The sequence below is a fragment of the Chelon labrosus genome (assembly GCF_963514085.1).
Source record: "Chelon labrosus genome assembly, chromosome: 15".
NCBI lineage: Eukaryota > Metazoa > Chordata > Actinopteri > Mugiliformes > Mugilidae > Chelon > Chelon labrosus.
In genome coordinates, this window is record NC_140348.1 from 6626235 (window position 1) to 6643307 (window position 17073).

Here is a 17073-nt window from a genome sequence, read left to right on the forward strand (position 1 = left end):
TACAATTCATAGGCTGGCTGTTTTTTTCCCGTTAGAAGAGGTACGAAAGAGAGAATCCATAGATGTTGAGCCTTTATTGATCTTCTTGCCTGGAAGGAACAAAAAGGGAGCTTTTCCTTGCCACTGTTGTCTTGGTGCTTGGTGTGGCAGTTTCAGTCTTGTATAGCGTCTTATGACAATTTTAAATGCTATTGACACTATATAAATAAAATGGAATTGAATCACATATGCATACATTGGGATTATTGCATAAAATAACTGCGAAAGAGACTTGCTCTTTGTAAATTCATGTTATTCCAGAAATTTGCAATCCAAAACTCTACAAGAAGATAATTAAATCACCTGTAACAACCTTGTTATCTGTTATATTATAAAATGTAAAATGATAGAGTTCCACATGCATATGAAAATCAAAGCAGCTTCAATAATGTAGTGCAAAATTACAATTTGTGCTGTTTCAGGCCTTTGTGTGTATATTCAAAATGTAAAATTATTCTTTACCTTGGTTGCATTATACATGTTGGACACGGTAGGCCAGTACAGCTTTTATTTGCATATTCAAGATTAATGACTTCATGAAAATTCAAAATATAACAACTTAAGTGTACAGGTTGACAAGCATGTCATAGGAGCCAAACAGGTTTGTAATTGAACAGTTTTAGCATGACAATTTTGGCTGCTGTTTGAATTCAAAATGTGGCATCTTCTTATATCCAAATCTAATTCTTTGGTCTTTTGTAAGGGAATTAGCCAAATAGTAATTTTCCAAAGTGAAACAGCTGTCGCTTCCAATATCTGATTTGTTGGAAACAGAATTTTTTTTGATTAAGAGAAAAACAAACACAACAGAAGTTCGTTCACTCTGTGGCAAAGCACAAGTCTCTGAATAGTAATGTCGCTATGAGAGCAAAGATACACAGCTCAGTGTTAGACCAAGTGAAAGAGGCTTCCTTGGTCATACTGAAGTGGCTGACTTTGGAGATGATGTCCTGTGGGATAAGAGCAGGTTTAAGTCTCAGTGCTCAAAGTTACAGGCCTCTAGATAGACCCAAAGTAATATGGGGTGGGCTCAGGTAGCTGAACACATTTCACATTTAGTCCTCAACACTTGGCTGGCTGAATTCATTTCCAGCTTCATGGAACATTTGCCAAAATTGTCATTTTCCAATCATGTATTCCAGCCTTTAAGGCTGAAAACCACTACCACCTCTAAATATGTGGAAATACAATAAACGGAGGTGTCATTATGGCCCTTTTATCTGATAAACAAATCACAATGAGTCAGCTAACTGGAACACTACTCCACCCAAAAAAGCCCCAAAATGACTCTGTCATGCTATAGCATTTAATGAAACAAATCACTCATTCATTCATTCATTACAGGACAAGTGATGGCTTTATCCTGTAAATGGCTGCTTTTTTAGCCCAATACAGCCTGGACAGGCCACCAGTCCATCACAGGACTGACACAGAGAGACAGACTGAAATCTCATCTTCAAAAGCGAAAACCTCCATCTCCTCTGGCTGCGCTATCATAGAGCTGAAGGGTGCCTCAGTATCATACAGTAGAAAGACACAAACTGTCACATCATTATCCTCCCACAAGATTGTTTAAGCTTGCAGAGACTGGCACATTGTCTTGGTGCAGTGGTTATCACTGTTGCCTTACAGCAAGAAGGTTCTGAGTTGGGCCTACGTGGATTTTCCCTTGGTGCTCCAGCTTCCTCCCACTTTCCAAAAATATGACAAAGATCTGTGAGGTTAAGTGTTAATTCTAAATTGTGTGTGAGTGGTTGTTTGTCTCTTTGCTCTAACCCTGTGATGAACCTTTACAAAGAGTACCAGAACCCTGCCTCTCAGCCAACTGGGGCTGTCCCTTTCTGCAGGCTGAGAAGAATATACAACACAATTGTAAAGGCTATGATCAGAAACACTCTGATAATGTATTAAATGCAGTTTCCAAATATGGTGCCTTTTTCTAATAAATGTTTATCTCTGAATGTAATCCAGCCAGAGGCTACTTCGCCACCTAAATATTGTAGGTACAAAAATTTCATGTCTAGGAGACAGTTTTGCTTTTGTCTGTGTGTGTGTCATCTCTTTGTGTGTTGATCTGTTCTGGATTATTCAGAAGATATTTGCTGCCATTCATACTTGTTGACTTTGGAGAAATTCATCCCCTGTTCTCTGGGGGCTTTTATGTGGCAAGAATTTGTCGAACTGAGTGGAGAGGTTTCATGTCATACTCTGCTTCTTGTCGATCATCCTATGCAGGAAGAACTCTAAATGTCAGCTGGGCAGGCGTTAATAGAGTTTACTACAAATCAAACTCGGCATCAAGTAGCTTTAAAAAATTATGAAAACAAAACGTAAGTGTTGTAATTAACAGCAGGAGTTTCCTTCCTTCCACTGTGCTGCCCAATTCAAGCAGAATAATTCAATATCTTTCACTGTCTTCCTGATAGCAACATATACCTCTGAATCTAATTAGTGCCAACGTGTTGAGCGCTCTTTTGCAAAACCCCACAGCTCGTGATGGCGATGAATGATTCATGAGACACTTTGTGTTTGTGATGTCGGATATGAGAAAAGTGAAAGGAAGCCGAGGAGAATCCCCGTCATATTTCTTCTTTAGTGTCATTTATGAAAATGTGTTTTTCAGAGAACGGGAGCCATGAATGAGAGCTGATGAAGTCAGGGCGACAAACGGCTGTGGCAGCTGTCGGGTACACTTGGTGGCGTCAGTCAAGAATCTAGATTTATTAACCCACAAGTAGTTAAGATAAAACTGACAGAGGGCTGTATTCCATCCATCTGAGTTAGTGACGCTCTGATATTTGCTCAAGGCCAAAACCCCTGAATGACTGGCTTCGCATAAACACACACTCATTCGTCACGGGGTCCTCTCACCACCTTACATGGCTTATAGCTGTTCCAAGAATCTGTCAAACTCCTCTGAGGTTAGAACGCTCTGTCACTACATGGTAGAGGGTCCTGGATTGTCACCTCATCTGTAGCGACTCAAACCCTCGTAGTAGAAAACAGCCTGTTATGAGAATTTCAACAAGCTACAGGAATCTCTCGGATGATAAAGACAACCTGAGGTAAAATGTTCTGAAAATGGAGAAAGTGACCAAAGTTATACATAAATGAATATTACTGTAAATTCCTCTATCAAGTTAAAATGGAGGCGATAATGATGGTGATGATGATGATGATGAAGAAAAAAGAAGATAAGGAAGAAAAATCATGAGGAGATGAAGAAAAAGTTGTTGATGAAGATGAACAAAAATATGATGTGAAGACAAAGTTAAAAGATGTCTTTTAACTTATGAAGAGGATAACGAAGTAAAACATGATGAAAATAAAGTAACACATGATGACAATGATGAACAAAATCAAGATGAAGAATAATTATGATGATGGAAAAGGAAGATGATGACAAAAAAGAAGGTAAAGAAGAAACAATTTGATGAAACGTGATGATGAACCAAATGAAGATAAATATGTACATGAAGATGAAGATGACATTATTATTATGACATTGGATTGTGATAAGCAAAAAAGTATGTTACTGACAAATAAAATGAAGAAGATAAAGAAAAATCTGGTGCTGATGAAGGAGCAAATTAAGATAAAGGTGACGAGCAAAATTAAGATGATGAAGAAACTGATGATAATGGAAGACCGGCTACAGATTTTGCTGTTTTTGAGGAAGAAGTTGGCGATGATGGTGATGACGATAATAAAGATGACATCTAGGGATAAAAAGGAAGAAGAAGGATGATGATGACATGAAAGAAGATAATTTGGTGTTAATGAAGAAAGGGGTGAAAATGAATGTGAAGACTAAGACAATAATGACACCAATTAAGGTGGTGGTGAAGACGATGCAGTGTTTATCAGTCATTAGTTGCACAGACACATCTTCATGTTTTTCTTCCTAAAAACAGAAACATCATCTCTTCGGTTAAACACTAAGCTTCCTGGGGTACTTCTCTGCCACCCCATTTTCCAGCATGATACTGCATATTGTTGATCTGTCATTTATTGCCACTGGCTTGTTAGATTCATCACAGAGCTGCTGACAGTTGAACCATGTCCCAAACATACATAATTCACGATGAACAGAGCCAATATGGTGCACTCAGAAATAATTTAGCTCCATTACGTGGTTGTTTTGTCTTCTCTACCTTCCTTTAGACTGTAAGTCTCCATCTGTTCCCTCCGACTCTGCAGGCTGCCACAAGGAATACTGTAATTAGCTCAGATGCAGAGTCGCTGTAAATGTAAGCGCAGTCCAAATGTCACACTTCTTAAAGACTGTGGCTGACATTGAATGCCGCAGGACAAAGCTGAGTGGAGGACGAAAACTTTAAGATGCTGCGGAGATAAAGTGGCCGACGAGCAATTTAATGACTCAGCTAATGAGATGGAAGAGACGGCGCAGACAGATGACAGCGCTCCTGCAGCTCCGACTGAGGATTTCTTTCTTCTCAAGTCATTTGATGGTACAGTTTCAGAACAGCAACTTGCCAGAGACTCAAAGACAAATCTACACATCACAGCTGAGAAAACTCACACCTCCTGTATCCAAATCCAAATTATGAATAGACTCATGATACTGGTGCATTCTTTTACATAAAAATCACTAGCTGGTGCTAATTTAAACATTCCCCTCACATTCACATCTCGACTGATGTTATTTCAGTTGTTTTTGACATTTGAGGATTGTCTGTTATGATCATAAAATCTGATGCAACTTATTGAGACAGTGAGAAAATCAAGAAAACTAACAACAGTCTTAGAGGTGTTCAACAACATAATCCGGCTGATGTCAATGTTTCGCTGGAAGGTTTCCCAGCATACAACACAACAGTGAAACAATTCAGTTGTATTTCTTCTGCTCCACAGATAAGACAATCCTCTACAACCAATTCTTAAAACTGTTATGCTGAGCTCAAACTAAGACAGCAAGAATCTTGGATATTAACTTGCACTCCATTTAGGATGACTTCCTGATCCGCTTGTGAGTCACTGCTTCGGGAATCAATAGATTAAGACAGAAGGAAGAGACGCTGATTATCAGTGACAAACTTTTTGACAGGTGATCAAATTCTAACAACTCCCTGAGAGGGAAGCTGTCACATGAAGCTGTTATGACGTGCTGTACATCTGCATCACCAGCATTAGCGGTGAGATAAAGCAGCTGTTTATCTCCGACACGCACCACACCTGGATAATACAGACACCGCCTGCATGGCCTCAGCATGCTATCAGCTTCAGTAATGTTGCGCAGTGTAAATTCTTCTGCTGGCAAAATGCAGCGTTGCACTATTTTTGATATTTGTCTGCCTCAGTGCCCTGAAGTTATTTTCTCAGATGTGAAATATGTCTGCACAAACAATAAAGTGGCCTGCTGCGACTAAAATGTCACTTTCATCTAAATATCATTGACTGGTAGCTAACAGCTGTTTTTCATTCCAGCAATTGATGTGCATTTGATGAGCTGCCAAACAAGGGCCATCAACAAGCTCTTCCATCAATGCACTAATGACTTTTCTTTGTTGTTGCTTTTATACTTTCTCCCCTTCACTGGGGGGAGTTGGGGATCAAATACCTTGCTCAAAGGCACAGTGACTGTAGACTCTCCCTCCAAGCCAGCAATTAATCTGTGACTTTCTTACTCATCAGCCAGATTTTGTAACCTTTCTAGAACTGCAGTGTTGGGTGTTGGTTTCGCAATCGACCACAGCTTTCTTGGTAATCTAATCAGCTCAATAATATGTACATTTTGTGAGTGACTGTGTCTATTATCTCAAGTAAAGGGCAGTTACCTGTTTGTAGAAGCTTTAGTGATGAAGAGGCACTCTTGACATGCTGCCAAAAGCTTATAGACTCTGAGCTTCCCAAGGTTATGCATTTAAATACCCTTGTCCTACATTAAATGTGGGCGAGGCAGTGAGTACAATAAGGACATGCATCACTGAACACATTATCAACACCAGAAGGGAGGACTACTGCCTTCCCTGTGGTTTAAAATGTTCTGCATTGTGTGCATACTCTTCTATACTGTTAAAATACTCAGCCACACAGAGGCTCAGCGCGCTCCCACCATTTGCAGTTTCTGCTCAGAGCAGAAGCCCATTTTTTTCCATTTTTAACTTTTTTTATTCTTGGTCTGTTTTTTTTTATTATTATTTATTTGTACCCAACAGGCATTTTTATATTCATCTCTATTTTCTCTATGCGCTTTTGTTAAATAATCACATTTATAGAAACATTCTTAGCCTTTTGCAAACTAAATGGTCTCAGGGTTTCAGTTAATTTTTGCTGCATTCATGAGCGTTGTCTCGAGATCTGTATGTCTTTTGGGTTTCTGCAATGACAGTTCATTAGAACCCAGCCTGGTATTATCTGCTCAAACAGCATGAAAGTTTGCAAGTCATGCGGTGTGCTTAGTATGCATTTTTAAGCAGTGTAATCTTGATTAATGCCATTCGTCCGAAAGGCTAAGATCCACCAACCCAGCGTCAGACGGACCTTAGCATCGTCTCACTAATCGCGTCATCTAAACCAAAAAGTTGCACTTGAGCACACTGTAAAGACGACAGCCGCCTAGTGCCCAGTTCTGCCCCTGTGTGAGAGGAAATAAATCTTCATACTAGCAGATTTTGGTAGTCTGTGTTCATCGCTCAAAAGGGGAAACCGGAAGAGCAACTATTGGTTAAGTAGGAGGCTAGGGAGAACTACAAACTGTTGAACAGAGCTGGCCTCCCCTGAATCCTGTTGATCAGTTGGTCTACGTTTTGCTCATTTGAGACGAAGTTGTCACTGTGGGAATATTTGTACTGGTATGACTAGATTAGGTGAATATGCAAAATGAGAGGCACCTTCTGTTTGTGTACTCTTGACTTTGTTATTTGCAGAAATATTTGCACCAACAGCAAGAAGCACGTGAAACAGCATGAAAGAATTCGGGTCACAGCCACCCACCAACAGCTAGACCCATCAACAGCAAGACAATGCCCAGCACAACAGTGGCTGGACGTGTTACAGCCCTTACTTATTGGTTTTTCTTAAAGTCGTTTTGATACTCAAAGTTTAAATTGGACCATCAATAGATTTTCCAGCTGCCTTTGTTTTAGCTTTGATTCTGATATTTACTGGTATCTACACGAACAGTATATTGAGCTATTGGCTGACATTTTCTGCCTGGATAATCTTCAGTCTCAGACAGTACCAGCATGCCAGGTGTGTTTATGACTGGCACATAAAGAGTCTGAAACACTGTTTCTCAGCATTCAGACTGTGGCTGTGTTGATCCTCAGCATTAGACAAATAGGCTCCTTTCAGCAGCCAGAGACACGTGGGTAGGTAGGAACACAGGTCAGAGCTGAAAACAGACCAGTCTGATCATACACAGCCCCACTCTGCCTCTTATGTTTTGCGCAAATGTCAGGAAATGAAGTTGAACACTTTCCACCCTGAGAGCTTTATCTGTTTACTTATAGTTAAAAAAAGACAGCCTGCCATCAAATTTTTGTAGGTTGCTGAGAATAACCTATTCGGTAGAATGTAATCCATTGAGTGGAAATTAAAAATAAATTAATTAATTAAAACCCCTGGGGTGTGAGTGTAACTTGGCTTCTGCGTTGTGTTGGGTCAATGAGGACCTAACACGCTGCTTGCTTGCTCCTGGTTGTATGTGAATAAAGCAAATATAAGACAAGAGGAAAGTTAGCTTAACACACATTGACTTTTAAGCTAGCAAAAGTGACTGAATAGTTATTATGATTAAAACAAAAGAATATATAGGGGGTACCACAGAAGAAGAAATTACTGAGGAGCTGTGAACTTAAAGTGACACTTACACAGGGGTTTCTAGGCGGTTTAACAGCCAGCCATAGAAACACATGTTCATGGGTTAACATAATGTAACACACCACAGCAATTGTTATTAACACTATTTCTTTAAACATCTGGCAATTTTCTAGTATCTGCCTCTAAATAACAGGATGCTTTACTCAAGTGTACTTTTTCAAGTGTTAGCAGTTAAATGACTCTGGATTAAAATGACAACTACACACAAAAAAATGTAAATTTACATAGCATGAGCATAGAACTTTTATTGCAATCCCCACTCTCTCTGGATTTCGCTATGTTATAGTAAGTGAAAGGGTACAAAAAATGTTTTCCCCCCATTTTAATTTGCAATCTCATACAATTAATTACAGTGTAATGAAACCACAGGTCCTATTCCTATTCCTTCTCATGTACAGTATATATACAGTAGCCATATACATACAAGTCTGAAATTGAACTTTTTTTTTCTTCTATAAAATATCTGTAGCTTTACAGAACTAAATGCTTTAGTCTCCTGAAGTGATTAAACTGTCTTTTTGATGCAGCATACAGCAACCTCTTAGTGGCTACAAAGTAAATCTATTACATGCTTCTCATCAAACAGACTCACTCAGTAGTGCAGACAGGTGAACTGAAACGGGGTCATTAATTTCACACAAATAGTTGCATTTCAAAACTGGAAATGGAAAATTAGACATCTCATTCTGCTCTCAATTAGTTTTACAAGGTCAGATCTCTTTGAACTGGATGCTTTTTGATTAAACTTATTAAAATACTTTTCCTTTCATACCATTTACAATTGAGACAGTGAAGGAAAGGCCTCAGAGCTCTATTTTATTTATTTTTTCTTTTAATCAGCATATTCATGTCTGTGTCTAGCATTTGGAGATTCAAGTTGTCCTCAGCATTTATCTCCACTTCTTGGACTTATTTCAGCATACACTTGCATACACGTCCTTTTGGGGTAAACCTTGTAAGCATGAAGTTGGCCTTTTTATTATTTTAGTTGGATTTTTATAATATCAAATATTCTCTTTAGTACCCAGAGTTGTTCCCTTGTATCTACTGCCAACAATATGGGCTCTTTATTTGGAGACGAAGTGCACAGATGTTGAATGGGTGCTTTCAAATCAGAATATTTCTTAATATTAACACTGTAGACTCAAAACTGAAGTGGTGTGTACTTTTATTCTTTCATTAAATTTGACACATTTCAGCTTCACTGCAACATAAATATGCATTATATCATTACAGCAAACTGTATTATATTTGGCTTCCGGCTAAATTTATACTTGGTATTTACTTTTTATAGCATTGTTCGGCAAATATTTTTTAAACAGTATACCAGGTTCTCACCGACTCAGAGCATAATGTCTTTACCCAAAGGAATCGTGTGTGTGTGTAAAAATCCAATATCAAATCAGGAAGGCTGATTAAATCGCAGTGAAACAAAGTAAAGACAGCTCAAGATTCTTTATTTATATAATCTCTGAGATATCTCTCTCCCAGCACTCTGAGATATTTATTTCTCAGTCGTCAGGGAAACATTCATTACCATCAAGAGACTTGAGCTGATGTTTTACCTTCAGGTCACTTAAGTTTGCACATTTAAACTAATGCAATGAATTCTATCAAACATGAAAATTCACAGACATACCCATTTACTGATCAATAAATGTTCTTGTGCTTAGGTGTACAGATGTAGTTGTTCTCTGAAATCTGTTTAAAAAGTAACAAAGCAAAAAGCTGAACGCATGAGCGTTCATGAACTGCCCGAAATCAATAGTAGGACTTACAGTATGTTAACATGCACGCAGCTTTGCCTGCAAGTCTGTTCCAAATGAGTGTTATGAAGTCTATTACAATTAGTCTGTGAATATGATGAATATGGTCAGTTGACATCATCATTTTGCCTAAGTAATGTGTGTATTCTATAAAGTAATTACAACACAGTGCATTGCTTATTCAGCAGTGTTATTGTGTAAACGAGGCGTATTAACTGATCATTTTACAGATTTTCATCACTGAAGAGTGCCCCATGCCCCCATATTAGTTTTAAAATGTATTTATTAATGTATTTTTTTTTTTTCTGTTATGTGATTTTCAGAGGTGTGTCACAGTCCACTGGTATCCAGTCTACTGCCATCATCTTTCAGAAGCACCTCGCAGTTGTCTAGCAGCCATGGGCCAGGCTTTGCTAAACTGAACAGGAGAGAAGGTGAGTAACAATCTGCAGTTTTGTTTTTTGGAAAGTAACTAAATTTGCTTGCCACAATAATTTCCCTATAGGTTTAGTACTGTAAAAAAATTTCTGCTCCATAGATGCACACATGTACACCTCTGCATCGTTCAAAACCACAACAAACTCCCACTGATCCTCGACTAGTTCAGTTCTGACGAATGACAGTACATAAAGATTGACAAACCCTCTGTTATGTCTACAAGTTTCCTGAAAAACGTTTTTGAAGCTCAGTGTGGTGGCTCCAGCTGTCGCCATCTTGGCAGTTCCTGACACCACTTCACTCTTTTCAAAAATGTCCAGAGAGATGGAGCTGAGGCTAGCATTTGATGCCTAGGAACCTACTAGCAACCTCTGAGTGAATCATATATTCAAAGAGGCCTCTCACTTAAATATGTATAACGTTCAGCCTTGATATAATCGTAGTAGTTACATGGCTCCATAATATAAGTGGCAAAATTTTCATGCATCGACCTATAATGGGAAAATGGTTGAATCTGGTCAAAACAGTAAAAATTAGAAAGATCCCTACTTTTCTTCGAAATGAAATGCTAACATTACCAAATGCACGGTTTTATACTGTCATGGCAGTGAATTTAAAAAATGTCGTTTGAATGGAAGTCAATGAGGCATGTTTGGCCACAAAGGAGTCCAGAAGGAATATCTGGCACTATATAAAAAATGTAATCAAATCCATTTTGTTGCTAATCTTTGGCATATCCAAGACTCTAATCACCACCATATCCCCCCACATTTTATGATTATGAAATATTTTAAATAATTATACTGGTATTTAAAGAGTTAAAATCCCACAATGGAAAATTAGCTATTGTGACGAGAACAGTTCTGTGTACCAGACTGTAAACATGTTTAATAATTCTGCTGTAAGCGTTGGCGTTTTAACTAGGTCTGTCAGGACTGACTCACCTTTGCAGCCAGCCTCAAGTGGCCATTTGAAGAACTGCAGGTTTTAGCAATTCAGTCTTGGTCACATATTTATTTTAACTACATGCACTAATGTAGGAACCTTCATTTAAAGTCGGAGCTCTGTGGGGATTGACTCTGATTTGTAGCCAGCCCCAAGCAGTCATTCAAGGTACTGCATCTGTTTGCGCTTTTGCATTGGCCTCATTATCAAGCCCCATAATGAGCTCCTTGCAAGTCCTGCAAATAAACTGTGGAACTCACTGATCAGATTGCTACTCCTCTGAACCCTGGGGTTCATACTGCCCTGGAGGAGAATATACTGATAGTAAGGGTTTGTAGATCAAGATAAATTAGTTCAGTGTCATATGATGTTGGTGTTCACAAGGAACAAGTATATCCTCATGCCTGTGACATGAACGTAAGTTAGGCCATGATATGATCTTTTAACTATTCCATTGTTCTACTGTATGTCCCAGCTTTCACATGTAACATTTATCAGATTGACATGAATAAATTATTGCTGCATCCTTGTCTTCGTTCCTTCTCAGAGTTTCCTTTTGTCTCCAGTGATGTCAGAGGTTGTGAAGATAAAATTGGCTGTAAGAGCCTGCCTCATTTCTGACGTATTTTGGTGAATATTTTATTTTACACAAGAGAGGGAGGTAGGAAGGTGAAACATGGACGCTGAGGAAACACATCTTTCGTTTTGTTCTTCCAAACTGGCAATTCGTTTGGATGGTTTACATCTGTACACTTGTATCAGAGAGAAAAATCCAATGGAAGCGCTGTGATGTCTTTGTCTTCCACAGAAAACAGGATGTGATTGATTTTCACCACCTGGGAGAATGCGGGAGACGCAGGCTGAAGGTTGCTGTTTACTTGGTGTGTTTGATGGCAAAAGCTGTGAGCAAACACACCCACGGTGTTCCTTCAACCTGCTCTGTCTGCTCGCCAATCTGAGTTTGATCTGCATAAAGGAGGATCTGTTTCTTCTAACGGAGGATCAAATGCATGTGAATGGCACAACATACGTTAGTTTTTTGCACAGAAGCCTGACACGAGACGGAAACTGAGAAGGTGTGTCGGGTTTAGGAAACTAATGATTTCAAATGAAAGTACACATTTTGTACGTTGCCAGCATTCATTTAACAGAAGAATATTTAATGGTAAGGAACACATGTCAAGAATATATATGTTAAAAATCTACTGAAAGGAAAGGTGTAAAGCCAGGACCACCAAAAGCTCAAAGATCAATAACAGTTAGCTTTGGTTTTGGTTTGTTTCGTTGAGAGTTCATCTCATTAGCTTTTGTAATCCTCCCCACTCATTTCCTGCTGACAATAACACCTTGTCGCTTTGCATCTCACAAGTTATAAAGCCTAATTCATTCTCTCTCAAAAAAAATGAAATATTAAACTTGTGTATTTATTTATTGAAGAAAGTTAATCATTTGCACATATCTCCTAGTTGAAAAAGTATATGAACCCTTGGTTTCAGTATCTGGCTTGACTCCCTCCCCAGGGGGCAGCAATAACAACAATGAAACGTTTCCAGTAACTGCTGATCAGTCATTAGATATTGGTGGGGGTTCCTCACATGAACTGCTTGCTCCAGGTCCTTACCCAACATTTCTATTGGATTAAGGTGAGGACTTTGACATGGCCATTCATTTTGTTACTCTTTTTTTTTTTTTTTTTTTTTTTAAACTCTTTATTTGTCTTTTTTTTTTCACAGAAAAACAAACAAAAAAAAAAAAAAACATAAGTAAAAACAAGAGTACTGCATATACTCCATTGCTCTACAACAGAAATAAACAGCATCAAATTACAGAGTGACGCGTGTAGAGCATGTAACGAGAAGAAAAACTAACAATAGTTATAAACTAACAAAAAGGGGGGGAACCATGATGCCCTATACTGTTCTCCATCATGATTACTGAGGCTGTGAGCTTTCCGTGAATCTGGTCCATTTTTCCCAGCGTTGATGCAGAGTCCTTGCTTCCAGTCTTAAGTAGAAAGTCAGTTTTTCCATAGAGTATAGCTCCTTGACAATGTCCAACCACTGCCCTGTGGTTGGCGGGTCAGCTTTTAACCAGTTTCTTGTGATGGCCTTTTTACTGGCCAATATTAGAATTTTAAAAAGATAAGTGTCCTTGTTATGAATAATGTCCCCTGTCATCAGGCCCAGGTACAGGATTCGAGGGTCTCTAGGCACCTTATACTTTAAAATCACTTCCAGGATTAGTGTAACTCCATCCCAAAATGGTTGCAGGTTTGAGCAAGACCAAAACACATGCGAGTGATTGGCACTCATCTGCCCACATTGTCTCCAGCATTGTTGTGGTAGACCCAGTTGTTTACTTTTAATATGAGGTGTGACGAAAAAACGGATTAAGTTTTTCCAACCGAATTCCCTCCATCTTTTAGAGCAAGTGGAGGTTTGTTGAGTTCTGCAGATAGAGCGCCAATCACTCTCCGATAATTCAATGCCCAGCTCTGAATCCCATTTCAATTTCACATAAAGAGAATCCCTACCATTCCGTTTCTGTAGTCCTCTGTACAGTTTAGTTACGATCTTAGTCGGTGTTAGTTTATATGCACTTGTAAACACTTCAACCACTTCAGTGTCTTCTGCAGACAGTCTTTTTTTAATCTCAATATCAAAGAAATGTCTTAACTGTAGATATCTAAAAAAGTCTCCATTTACCAAATTGAATTCCTCTTTAAATTGTTGAAATGTTTTAAAACTTTTACCCTCCAAGAGAGTACATACAGCTGTCATCCCTCTTACTGTCCAGCTTGCAAAGGCATTGTCCAGCACTCCAGGACCAAACCGAGGTGTGTGAGATGGCCAAACCAAGAGTCCAATTTCACTTTCCAAATTATATTTTCTCACAATTTCATACCAAATTTTTAATGAATCTTCTATTATTGAATTTTCCCCCTTTAGGTTTGTGTGATCAGCACCCCCCAGTCTAGCTTGAGGGAGAGAATGATCCACATTCAGTTCAATGTGTTTCCACCTGGCTTGGTAATCTGGAGAGCACCAATAGACGAGATACCTCATCTGGGCAGCATAGTAGTACTCTCTGAGATTAGGTACCGCAAGACCACCCTTTTCTCTGTCCAGTTGAAGCGTTTTAAATTTAACCCTTGGCCTAGCTCCTGCCCAAATGAATCTAGATAGTTGTTTATCCCATGCTATGAATTGAGATTCTGGGATTCTGGTTGGTAACGATAAAAAAATATACAACAACCTCGGCAACACGTTCAACTTCACTGTCTCAATCCTTGAACTAAAGTCTAATATTAGTGTTGACCATTTCCTGATATCTCTCCGAATCTTATCATTTATGGATTCATAATTTATTTCAAAAATTCTGTAACATTCTTGTGTGAGTAGTACTCCTAAATATTTTATCGACTTTGAATCCCACTTTATTTTATATTCCGATCTGATTGTTCTGCTTGGTGTGTAATTAAAGGAGAGGACCTGTGTTTTAGAAACATTCAGTTTATATCCAGATAACTGACCATATTCCCTCAGAACTGACATGAGCCTAGGGAATGTTAATTCAGGATTTTGGAGGTAGGTGATGACGTCATCGGCAAAGAGTCCTATTACATGTTCCTCATTTGCCATGTTGATTCCTTTAATATCAGAGTTTTGTCTTATGGTTTGTGCTAAAGGCTCTATGAATATTGCAAAAAGTGTGGGGCTAAGGCAGCATCCTTGGCGGGTGCCCCTAAATAGCTTAAAACTGCTGGTCAGATGGCCATTAATTTTTATTCTAGCACTTGGCTCTGTGTAAAGAGCTTGTATACATCTGATGAACTTTTCATTAAAGCCAAGTTTCTCTAGCACCCCATATAGAAAAGGCCAGCAGACTCTGTCAAACGCCTTTTCGGCGTCAAGGCTGATCAGAGCTGCACTCAGATGTTTTTTGTTGATCTGTTCTATAATATGTAGGGTTCGCCTAATGTTGTCTTGAGTCTGGCGGCCTTTGATAAAACCTGTCTGATCCTCATGTATTAAATCAGGCAGGTAGTGTTCAATTCTTCTAGAGATTATAGAGGTAAACAACTTATAGTCTACGTTTAATATAGAGATGGGACGATAGGATTCACAGTTTTCTATATTTTTACCTTCTTTTGGAATGACTGATATCACCGCTTCTTTCCATGATGGTGGTGTTACAGCTTCATTTAATGTACAATTAAATGATTCTAACAGTAAAGGGGTGAGGTCTTCTTTGAAGATTTTATACCATTCATTAGGGTAGCCGTCGCTCCCAGGACTTTTATTTGATTTTAATTTGTTAATGGCTACGTCTAGCTCTTTCTTTGTAATAGGGGTGGTCAGCACATCATTTTGTACTTTCCCTATGGATGGAAGGTCTAACGATAGTAAATATTGTTTTGTAGGATGTGATAAATGAGGTGGAGAAAGAGTCTCACGTTGACAACGCAACGGCGTGTCGTTTATTCATCCTAACTTTATTAATTCCAAACCAACAAAGCGTTGCCCATAACAACAACAAACCAGCAGCGTGTTCTTAAAGCGACAGCGTCCCTAAAACACGGAACGAGGTGAATTGTGTCCATAGTGTCCACTACATACGTCCCCCCAGAATTCACCAGAACAGAGAAACAACAAAGGTCAATGAGTAGGTGGGCGAATGATCCGCCCGCTACGGCTCCTTCGCACCGGAATGTGGGTTGAGGCACCCAGGCGTGGTGTTCCGGAGGCCTTGTGATTGGAGGGAGGGAGGTGGGGTCGGGACTTGGGCCGAGCCGGAGGGCGCCCCCGTAGTGGAGGCTGGGCGAGCCTCACCGGCCTGTCCAAATCCAGATGAGCCGGCTTGAGGCGGTCCACAGAAATGTGCTCCGCCTTACCACCCATGTCCACCGCAAAATGTTTTTCCCCCGTCTCCAAAACGCGGAACGGCCCGTCGTAGGGAGGCTGCAGCGGTCCCCGGTGTGCGTCCTGACGGATGAAAACGTAGTCCGCTGACTGCAGACGGGAGGGAGTGTAGGATTGCGGGAGGCCGTGGCGCGAAGTGGGTACAGGCGCAAAAAGTCTAGCCGTATCATGGAGCACAGTTCGCTGATGGGCAGCGGACCAGGGAACTGTGGTGTCGGCAATGAAATCCCCTGGAACCCGCAGTGGCTGGCCGTACACTAGCTCTGCTGATGAGGACTGGAGGTCCTCCTTAGGGGCAGTCCTAAGGCCCAGCATCACCCAAGGGAGCCTGTCCACCCAGCCACTGTCCTTGAGGCTGGCCCGAAGGGAGGCCTTCATAGCACGATGAAAGCGCTCACACAGTCCATTAGCCTGGGGGTGATATGCGGTGGTGCGGTGGAGCTTTACACCCAAGTTGTTCGCAACGGCGTTCCAGAGCTCCGAGGTGAACTGTGAGCCTCGGTCAGAAGAAAGGTCAGATGGGGTGCCAAACCGGGCGACCCAGGACCCGACGAACGCCCGAGCCACCTCAGCAGTAGTCGTTGCTGTCAGTGGGACCGCCTCCGGCCATCGAGTGGTCCTATCCACCATGGTGAGGAGGTAAGTGAAACCGAGAGAAGAGGGAAGGGGGCCCACCAGGTCCACGTTGACATGATCGAATCTCCGCTCTGGCACAGGGAAATGTGCCAGGGGTGCTTTGGTGTGGCGATGAATTTTGGAACGCTGACACTCCACACAAGAGTCTGCCCAGTCCCGCACATCTTTCTTGAGCCCATGCCAGACAAACTTAGCTGCCACCAACCTTTGAGATGGCTTCCGACCTGGGTGAGAAAGACCATGAACAGCCTCAAAAACCCGTCGTTTCCATGCCGTGGGAACGATGGGCCGCGGCTGTCCGGTGGAGACGTCGCAAAGCAGCATGGCGCCACCGTCACCAAAAGCAACCTCCCTTAACTGCAGTCCAGTGGCAGCAGTCCTGAGTGACTGTACCTCCGGGTCAGTGGACTGATCAGCTGCCATGTGGGTGTAGTCAAGCCCAAGGTGGGCGGCCCCCACGATGGCGCGAGAGAGGCAGTCCG

The 17073-nt window shown here is 40.6% G+C and overlaps 1 protein-coding gene across 1 annotated transcript in view; it reads left to right on the top strand.

Annotated features, from left to right (window-relative positions):
• Positions 1-17073, top strand: part of LOC311500446 (contactin-associated protein-like 4) — a 73915-nt gene that overhangs the window by 6200 nt on the left and 50642 nt on the right. Inside the window, exon 2 of the mRNA XM_084561859.1 lies at positions 9974-10084. Coding sequence (XP_084417985.1) covers positions 9974-10084 — 111 coding nt within the window. The remainder of the gene's footprint in view (positions 1-9973; positions 10085-17073) is intronic.